Source organism: Ceratotherium simum, chromosome 6, assembly GCF_057802395.1.
Source record: "Ceratotherium simum simum isolate JZ-2026a chromosome 6, ASM5780239v1, whole genome shotgun sequence".
NCBI lineage: Eukaryota > Metazoa > Chordata > Mammalia > Perissodactyla > Rhinocerotidae > Ceratotherium > Ceratotherium simum.
The window spans coordinates 55,522,225-55,533,195 of record NC_141905.1 but is presented as its reverse complement, the minus strand read 5'-3'; the positions used below and the strand labels follow the sequence as shown (position 1 = coordinate 55,533,195).

Genomic DNA, 10,971 nt, shown 5'->3' with positions numbered 1-10,971 from the left:
GTTTTAATGGAGAAATCGTACCACCTGTAGTCTCAGTATATTGCCATATAAACAATTTTCAGTTCAAATTTCAGTACTAAATTTTGAGATTATCTTGCAGCTTGCACGTTGAGAGGGCCCCCAATGATTTCACGTCACTTACTTAAGGCAAAGAAACGTTTGTCTGAAAAATGAAATGATTAAAACTAATCAATAAAATGTAGTTACTGAGCCACCGTCAATAGCAAGAAATCTTTTGAGTTAACTAACTCCTGAATAAGGATCCTTGCCAGTTGAAACATTATAATTCCAAGTTTGGGGCAGAATTTTTATATTCTTTGGAGATAGAGAATGGAGTCACTAAGAAATTTTTTTCCCGTCATTGTCAAGTGGAAAATTACAGGGCTGAAGGACCCTGCAGAAGCCATGCTGACCAGTGGAGCCATTCAGCAGCCCTGGTCCAAGCCCAGCCCAGGCCAAGTGAGATCCTTGCAGGCACAGTAATCACAAGCAGGTCACGTGCTGGGAGGGACAGTGAGAGCAGAACCACCTCAGCTGGAGACCTAAACACGGAGTTAACAGGTGTGCAGCTCCAAGGCAATTTCTTTAAAAGCAAGAAGAGCTAAGGACAGAGTCACAGAGAACAAAGTGAACAAAAACCGGAAAGTAATTGATAACAGCAGAAATCTGGCAACAGACAGCACCAACCTATATCATATCTTTCCCTAAAATACATAAAAATAAAAGCAGCTATTAGAGAATAGTAAAATAACTTACACTATTATTTGATATGCTTTAATTTTTAGAGAAAAAAGCATATTGTATTGTTAACTTAAACTTTGACATGGACTAATCCTTAACAGATGGCCTTGTAGCAATTTACATTGAAAGATTTAGCATAAGTAAAGTGCTTGGAACAGTGCCTGGCACATTGTAGCACCATACAAGTATTAGTTATCTTTATCATTATACTATTATTTTAGAATTATTTTTCTTTGTTGTCTGCAAGCTGGCCTCTGACAAAAATTCCTGAAGTGGGATAATACACAATATGCTCATTAAAAAAAAATTGTCCTTTGGATGATTATAACAGCAAGTGACTCAAAACTCTGTTTCAAATCTCCCTGACAAAAGTTTTAAGCATCTTAAAGCTGGCTGAAAACACACCGTGGACAAGCAGATTCTCCCTGCACGTGTGCTCCCTTTTGTTTCCTGCAGTCGATGTAGCCAGGATTCTGTGAAAGAAACACATCCTTTCCTCCCGTGACTAACAGAAACAAAGATGCCCATTCCTGGAGACACAGCCCTCTCTGCGGAAGCGGACGGTGGCAAGGAGAGGCAGGGTGACAGCAAGACTCCATAGGGCCGTCCTTGTCTCCTCACTCCCTTCCCAGCAGTTCCCAGTCTGGCTTCGCTTCTTTTATACTCAGCAGGGAACTGTCTTGGCCACAAAATGTTCAGAATGTACCAAGCCTAAAAAGGCATATTACAAGAGAACATATAGAGAGCTTCCATTATAAGGAAAACATGGAAACACATATATATGTTCACACAGAAACGTGTGGATGGGATTTGCCACCGAATTTTTAACAGTCACTGAGTGGTGAAATTATGAGTGATTTTTTTTTCTTTCTGTTTCCTTTGAAGTGTCTGCTGTTTTGACACATTCAGCACAGAACATGTATTAGTTTAGAAGGAAAGAAAACAAAATTGCAAAAAGTTATTTGGAAAAAATACTTTAATTTTTTTAAAGACTGGAGAGTTTCTGTATGAGCAGTTACCAGTCTTGTCTTAAATACTTTATTATTTGGCATCAAAATTTTTTACCAGGATTAATGTTGTAATCATAATGCAAAGCACAAAGCCCAGCTATGTTGAAAGGGCAAGTATAAACACATGCTCAGTCTAGATCAGAACGGATATGAGAAAAGGCTTATTTTTAAGTGCTTGAAACACCTTTCTTTTGAGAAATGGCATTAAACATCTTGCTCATTTGGGGGTCACTGGGGTCTTCTGATAAGAGCTGAGCTTTGACAAACACCAACACCTGCGCAGCCACACCCATCAAGGTGTAGAAAATTCCATCCCCCTGGAAAGTTCCCTCACACCTCTTCCCAGTCAACGTCCATCCCCAGAAGCAACCACTGCTCTGGTTTCTCACTCCGTAGATTAGTTTTACCTCTTTTAGAACTTCCTAGCAATAGACATTTTTGAATGATGAAATTGGCTCTTTGCAAACACTAGAGTTAAGAGGTCTTTAAGATTATCCTTACAAATGATTGAAGAAAACCTTCTAGTTTTGGAAGTCGACCTAGTTACCAGGAGATTAGTCTCATAATTCAGCCATCCTGCTCTATGTTTATACAGCAGGAAAATAAGACATAGGTATCCTGCATCTAATAATCTTAGGAAAAACAAATTGTCACTGGGAAGTCTGGATGTGATTTGCTTCTGCTTCTTTTTAAGGAAACAATTCAAAAACAGCCGTTTTATACAAGCCTTACTGGAATTTGGGGGCTTTTTTCCTTATAGAAAATAATAATAATTAAGATATATGAGGACTGCTTGCAGGAGTTGAGGAAATTTCTTACATCTGAAAACCCTCTTTGAAGGTCTGCTTACTCTTTCAGCTGTGTGTTTATTCAGAACATATTTACTGAACAATTCATTAGTGCACACCAGGGCCTGAGCTGAGAATTAAGGTAAATGTACAGAAAAAGAAAAAAAAAAACCTCAAATATTTTTTATTCTACTTGTTTGGATGTCCATGTCCTAATCCCCAGAACCTAGGATTATATAACTTAAATGGCAAGAGAGCCTTGGCAAATACGATGAAGTCAGGGATTTTTAATTGGGGAAGTTATCCTGAATTATCCAGTGGGTCAAATGTAATCCCAAGGTCCTTATGAGAGGGAGGCTGGAAGATCCAAGTAGGTAGAGAAGATAAGCATGAGAGGGGAGTGATGGGAGGAAGGTGTCAAGAGCCAAACATACAGGCAGCATCTAGAAGCTGAAAAAGGCAGAGAAATGGATTCTCTCCTAGAGCCTCCAGAAGGAAGCAGTCTGGCCAACACCTTGATTTTAGCTCAGTGAAACTGATAGTGGACTTTTGAATGCCAGAATTACAAGATAGTAAATGTGTATTGTTTTGAGATACTAACTTTGTGGTAATTTGTTATAGCAGCAATAGGAAACTAATATGAATACAATCTACCTCCTAGGTTTATGAGAAAGATTAAGTAACATAAAACATGCCAAGTGCCAAAAACAACATGAGAGGAATCAGAAGCTGAAGGATGGGGAAGGTGGTGATGGAGGGGAGATCACAATGTCAGTAAGATCCCCCAGGGTAGGCTTCCCTGAGCATGTGACATTAGAACAATGTGCAAGTCTGCCTGTTTGCCACACATTTGCTAATACTTACATTAAATTTTTTCATTTACCAATGAAGAATGTTTAAAGGAATATAATAGAGTTTTTAATTTGTAATTTTTATTTTTAATGTCTTTTCGTATGTTTAGTAACCATTTCCATTTCCTCTTCCATAATCTGTCCATTCAAATCATTTGCCCATGTTTTTATTACTTAAGAGGTTTTCCTGGCTTATTGTATGGTAGAAAAACAGTAAGTTGTAGAATAATATGTGTAATATGAGCTCAATATTGTACAGAATCATTATGAATCTCATATGTATATGTGTGCATATAATATACATTGTGTGTGAATATATACTTACGCACATATATAGATATAGGTATATATGTACAGCTATCCCCATTTGTTATCTTAAAAATGCATGCCAAATTGTTATAAGTAGATTTCTCTGGGAGACAAGCTGACAAAAGGCTAATGGGTGATGCCACTTCTCATTTCATACACTTCAAGACAGAAGGTAGGAAAAGTGATGATGGTAGTTCAAGAATCCAATTGGTAATGACTTCCAGGAATTTTGTTCTTGTTCAGGGAGAAAAGAAAAACACTTAGAACACATGGCTAGCAAGGTGAAAGCATATGTTAATAATGCTAAGTTTGAAACACGAAATAACAAGAACACGTCAAATCTTTTAGTGTTCACCATGACACCAAATTTGAACATTGATTATTCATTCCTCCCTATTGCTGATCTTCTCACTGTTTCCCTACAGGTTGAAGCTGCTTCTAGAAACAATTTTTCTCAATTTCAAATCCAAACCTCAAGTAAACTCTAGGTGACACTCAGCCAAAAGAGTTTGTCTGCCCTCTTTCCCTTTGTCCCTCTGTGTGCTTATCATTATGAGGACCAGCATGGCCTCTTCGGACCCTGTTTTGTTCCATTTCTTACCTGCATTATGCACAAAAGAAGGAAACTCTAAGAACTTACTCAGCAAATAATAATGCTTTTTATTTAGAATATGCAGGGGACAAATGGCTGTGTATCAGCTTATACTAACCATTTTGCTCTGTTTCACAGTGGTGACATAGTAATAACTCAATATTCGATAAGTATCAGCATATGTGGTGGCTGATACAAGTGTTAGAGAGAATAAAGAATAGCACATACATTTGCGCAGTGAAACTCAGGGAACTCTCCATTAATGGAGGTTGGATGTTCACTGGATATTGCCAGAATGGGGAGATATGAGATGAGAGGTCAGAGAAGGCATTTCTGGGAAGGGGATGAAGTGGGAAGGAGGTGAACAATGTCTCAGAGGAGGGGGAGTTGCAGATGATTGCACATCAGCAGCCAGACGGTCTGCCCTTCCTCACACAGGAATAAAGCAGAGCTGGTATGAGGGTGGCATATGGCCCAACCCACTGGCAACTGGAGTGATGTCGATGTCCCTTGGGTCAACCACAGGTTTCAGGGTAAATTTCTGTAAAATGGTGGTCAGGAATAAAAACAGCTCCATGCGGGCCAGACCCTCTCCCACACAAATCCGTTTTCCTGAAAATAACAAACATAGAGAATTTGTTCCTTGAACATTATGTTTTGAACTGTCACAAAACTTATGTAGTAACTATCCAATGAATGACCAAAGAGATAGAGGACTAGGAGGAGGGTTAGAGAGACAGATGAATAGAAGGATGGACACACTTGCTATTCGCCTAGTATCTTAATGGAAGACCTTCGTTCAACAAATATTTATTGAGTATCAGCTATATGCCAAGCACTTCCATAGGTATTCCTACATTATAACTGCTCTTTTCACATTTCCAGTTTCCATCAGTCTTTGTAGAAACACACCTACTTTGCTTGTCCAAATGAGTTGAAGACAGAAGGACTGAGAGGAGGGAACTCACATATCTGTTTCCCTTTCTACCTCTGGCAAAAAATACAGCCAAAGATTTGTTTTCGTTTATGTGCTTTCAAAAGCACCTGTCTAAATGTGTCACCTTCTCACTTTAAAATACTAAATGTCAGGGTCAGCCCGGTGGCGTAATGGTTAAGTTTGTGCACTGCACTTCGGCGGCCCGTGATTCGCAGGTTCGGATCCTGGGCGCGGACCTACACAGTACTCATCGAGCCATGGTGCGGTGGCATCCCACATACAAAACAGAGGAAGATGGGCATAGATGTTAGCTCATGTACAATCTTCCTCAAGCAAAAAGAGGAAGATTAGCAACAGATATTAGCTCAGGGACAATCTTGCTCACCAAAATATATATATTTTATATATATATATATATTAAATGTCTTCCCCATCTGTCCCATGAGATGAGATCTAAATAGGTTGAACTTCACATTTTGTGAAATTCACATTTTGTTCCCAGTCTGATGTTCCATATCATTCTTTCCATTCTTCACACCCTCTACTCTTGGCTCTAGCCGTACCCACGCTTCATCATCCTCTAATACACCATGAAGTTTCTAGCTTTATCTCATGCTGTTCCAGTTGGTTAAGGTGCACATCCCTTATACTTCCTTCAAAACCTATGTCCCACGTCATTTCCTCTTTACAATCCTTGTGATCCCCTCAGGCAGTAAAATCTTGCCCTCTCTGAGTTTCCTCAGCATCATATTCACACTTCGTTTGAAGCACAGATCACTTTGAATCATAATTCTCTGTTTATTTATTTTTCTACCATACTAAAATGTGTGTTCCTTGAAGAGAAGTCTCGGTCCTTGACATCTTGGTATGTACAGTGCAAGACCCAAAGCAGGCACCAAGGTCGTCGAATAAATGAGGCCGACTCTGTGGCCAGAGACTCAACACACACAATGTAGCTGTGGAGACTCGATATCCAAGATGTGTGATGTGAGTGGAGGAAGATCAAGGTGCTCTGGAACCACTGCAGGGTATCCTGCCACGTTCCCAAGATCTCCCTGACGCAACAGTTAGTTGGCAGGTTCTGACCTCCTCGAGCTTCAGGAAATGTCCTGCTCCTGTGGTCCACTCTGTAAAAGTGCCCTGCCTTCTCTTCTCTCCTTGCTCCCCGTCCCTTGTGAGGCAGTTCAAATTTCCATTCTGCTGCTAGAATGTTGCTTATTCCATTTTATGCTACATAAAATGTGGGGTATGAATGAGCAGGAAGCAGGCAGCTTCCCCTTCTGGTCTCCTGAGCAGCCTGCATTTTCCTCTCCCACAGCACAAGTCTTACTGGATGAAAATGATACGTTTACTAATCTGCTTCCCTAACTAGGGAAGAGCCAGTGCTCCCTAGCTCAGGTTCTCATTCTGTGCTTATGGATACTTGTAACCTCACAGCTCAGTCCGGGGAGTGAGGGATATCACATAGAAAACACTCAAAGTGGTGGAGTTATACACCTTTCTCATAGGAGGTGAGGAAAGTCTAAGAGTTTCACCTTCTAAGAGGAGTTCTTGGCGATATACTATTTATCATTATATTAGTGATTAGCCTAGTGAAATATATATACAGGCAGAAGTCAATCAATCTATTCTATCACTTTTTCACTTTCAAAGAACTGAGTCAGCTCCCCAAAGTTCCAATAATAGGGATGTATGGTTGGGGGGAAGTGCATGGGCATTGCAAGTGGTGCTCATGAACATGGACAAGGAGCAATTCCACCAGCCCCAGTGTGGACACCATGGAAGTTCCAACTGATCCCATGAAGGTAACCTGTCCCCTGAAGTACTGAAGGAAATACATCTTTATTACCTGCTGAGAAAGCCATGAAGTGGTCACTCTTTTTAAAGTTGCCTTTCTCATCCAGGAAGTGGCCAGGGTCAAACACCTCTGGTTTGGGGAATTCTTTGTCATCGTGTAGCACAGAATTCAGTGATGTTAATATGGTTGTGCCCTGGAAAGAACAGATGAAGATAAACTGAGTTATGAAGAAGTCGTGGAGCTGGAAGAAATGCTGCAAATCATTTAGTCCAATCTTATGATCTATAGATGAGGAATCCTAGGTCCAAAGAAGGACAGTGGCATTTTGAGCCAGACAGAACAGTTAATAAACAAGGATAAGTTTAAGATCAGTGGCAGTGATGTTGCTCAAGTGGACTCCAATGACATTTGAAATACTGAGTGCTTGGTTACTTGGGTGTGAGACCTCTGAATTCCCTCTACTTACCACAACGTTTGGACACTGGTGTCTGTCCCACCATCTGCTCTATTTCATCCCTTCGGTTTTCATACATCTCATAGGTGGATTATGGTTTAAAATGGAAGCCTCTGCTGACTCTTGAAGAGTCAGGAGCATTTGTAATATGTTCATAATGTGCTTTTTAAATAGAGGTCTGATCTGATTAAAATTGACTTCTGGGGCCAGCCCCATGCCCTAGTGGTTGCGTTCAGTGCTCTCCACTTAGGCAGCCCGGGTACAGTTCCCAGGCATGGACATACACCACTCACCAGCAGCCATGTGTGGCAGCAACCCACATACAAAATAGAGGAAGATTGGGGGCTGGCCTGGTGGTGTAGCGGTTAAGTTCACATGCTCTGCTGTGGCAGCCCAGGTTTTGCAGGTACAGATCCCGGGCACAGACCGACACACTGCTTGTCAAGCCATACTGTGGTGGCGTCCCATATAAAGTAGAGGAACATGGGCGCAGATGTTAGCCCAGGGCCAATCTTGCTCAGCAAAAAGAGGAGGATTGGCAATGGATGTTAGCTCAGGGCTAATCTTCCTCACAAAAAAAAAAAAAGTGGAAGATTGGCACAGATGTTAGCTCAGGGCGAAACTTCCTCAGGAAAAAAAAATGACTTCTGGCAAATCCATACAGACAGAAATAGATTAGTGGTTGTCAGAGGCTGGAGGGAGGGAGAAATGTGAAATGATTGTTTGATGGGTAGGGGACTTCTTTTGCGGGGTGATGAAAATGTTCTGGAAATAGTAGCTATGGTTGCACAACATTGTGAATGTACTAAATTTCACTGAATTGTACACTTTAAAACAGCTAAAATTGTAATTTTTATGTGATGTGTATTTTACCACAATAAAAAAGAAAATTTACCCAAGAGAAAAAAATGACTCCTTAGATAATATCAAAAAGTACATTAATAACTACTGAGCATTTATCTTTGGGATGAAATTTGTTTCTCCTAATTTAAAAATATGGGTAACTCTTCATTATGGATGAATCCTAGCTTTAAAAGAAACACACAGAGAGGGGCCAGCCCTGTGGCCGAGTGGTTGAAGTTCCACGCGCTCTGCTTTGGCGGCCTGGGTTTGTGGGTTCGGATCCCAGGCGCGGACCTGCTCCATTCATAGGCCATGCTGTGGAGGCATCCCACATACAAAAAAAGGAAGAGGATTGGCACAGATGTTGGCTCAAGGTGAGCCTTCCTCACAAAAAAAAAAAAAAAAACGCACAGAGTGATGATACAATTAGAAAAATTATCATTTCTGAACAACTCAGGTAAAGATCATCAATTAATTCTAAAACTGTTAGATGAATGATTTAGGAAACAGGATATTCACAAGGTCTTAAAGTAGCATGCTATGCATTTTTTTATTAATTACCTATGAAAAACAGAACCTCAGCAATGGAGAGTTATGGCAGACACCTCCATTATAAGTGATTACCTTGGTATCATCAATAATGAAATAAACTGACATTACATGTCTCCAGCCAAAATGTGATTACAGTGGGACATACACAACATCCTCTATGTGATTTTCTTGTCAAAAACACAGACTTGGAATGTAATCTCAAGAAAACAATCACACAAAACCAAATTGAGGAATGTTTTACACGACAACTGTCCTGGACTCTTTAAAACGGTCGATGTATTGAAATGAAACAAATAAAGGAAAAGGAACTGTTCTTGAAAACAGGGCACTAAAGGGACAGATAACCAAATTATATACTTGTTCCTTGATTGGATACCAGATGTCCCCTCAAAAAAAACTATAAAAGATTTTTTAGGATAATTGAGAAAATGTTATTACAGGCTATCTATTAAAGCTATCGTGAAGATGATAATTCCTTGAGTGTGAGAGCTATTATTAGTATGTAAAGCAAACTCCTTGTTATTAGAAGATACATGTTGAAGTATTTAGGGGTTAAGTGTGGTAGGTAGATGATAGATTCATAGATAGATAGATAGATAGATAGATAGATAGATAGATAGATAGATGCAGGTAGATAGATGCAGGTAGATATGTAGTTAAAATACAGATATGTATACATTTTCATATACTGTGTATATATATATATATATATATATATATATAGCCATTGTGTGTGTGTTTTACATGTTATTTAGATTTTAAAAATTTTTTAATTCAAAATTGGGAGAAAGTTCCACCACCTAAGTTTATCATACTTAAGGTCTATAATTTTGTCTTTAAAATTGTTGCCTTGTATATTTTAAAACAAGTAATACCTGAAGATGTTACTTTAAGATTTAGGAAGTAGGTATATTTTCAGTAAATGGTGCTGGTACAAGTAGATATCCATAAAGAAAAGAAATGAAGTATGATCATTACTTCACATCATGGGTGAAAATGAACTTTAAATGCATCATAGACCTAAATATAAATGGTAAGGGTAATTATTTGGAAACTTGTGCTTGAACATAATTTTTTAGATAGGACACAAAAGCACAAATCATAAGAGAAATAATTGATTATTTGGACTTCATCAAAGTTTAAAACTTCCGCTCTTCGAAAAACATTCTTTATGCTCAACATCACTAGTCATCAGGAAAATGCAAACCAAAACCACAATGAGTTATCACCTTACATCCACTAGAATGGCTATTATCAAAAAAACAATTGTCTATGAGTATGTGGAGAAAAGTGACCCCTTGTGCACTGTTACTGGGAATATAAATTGATACAGCCACTACCTGAAACTCTATGCAGTCCCTCAAAAAATTAAATGTAAAATTACCATATGATTCTGCAAGCCCACTTCTGGGTAGATATCCAAAGGAAATGAAATCACAATCTCAAAGATGTCTGCACCCCATGTTTATTGCAGCATTATTCACAATGTCTAAAATAGAGAAACAACTGAAGTGTCCATCGTTGGATGAATGGATAAGGAAAATGTGACATATACCTATATACGGGATATTATTCAGCCACAAGAAGAAAATCCTGCCATTTGCAACAACATAGAGGGGCATTGAGTACAGCATGTTAAGTGAAATAAGTCAAACAGTGAAAGACAAATACTGTATGATCTCACATATATGTGGAATCTAAAAAAATCAAGCATATGGAAATAAAGAGGATAACGGTGGTTGCCAGTAACTGAGGGTTTGGGAAAATGGGCAGATGTTGGTCCAGCGATACAAACGTCTGGTTCTAAGATGAATACATTTTGAGGATTGAATGTACAACATGGTCACCATAGTGAAGAATACTACATTATACACTGGCATCTTGCTAAGAGAGTACATCCTAAATGTTCTTACCCTTGGGAAAAAAATAGTGATTATGTCAGGTGATGGAGGTGTTAATTCACCTTATTGTGGTAATCATTTTGCAATATATACATATATCAAATCATAATGCTGCATACCTACTAAATGTTAAATGTCAATTATATCTCGATAGATCTGGCAAAAGATAAAATGAAAGGTGTAATTTGTAGGTTT

At 39.0% G+C, this 10,971-nt stretch overlaps 1 protein-coding gene across 1 annotated transcript in view; it reads right to left on the bottom strand.

Moving 5' to 3' along the window:
* Positions 1–4,344: 4,344 nt before the first annotated feature.
* LOC101403493 (cytochrome P450 2C18-like) overlaps positions 4,345–10,971 on the bottom strand; it is a 42,941-nt gene continuing 36,314 nt past the window's right edge. The window contains exons 8-9 of the mRNA XM_014785816.2: positions 7,078–7,219; positions 4,345–4,903 (exon numbers count right to left, since the gene is read on the bottom strand). Of these exons, the coding sequence (XP_014641302.2) occupies positions 4,722–4,903; positions 7,078–7,219 (324 nt within the window). The 3' untranslated portion in view covers positions 4,345–4,721. The remainder of the gene's footprint in view (positions 4,904–7,077; positions 7,220–10,971) is intronic.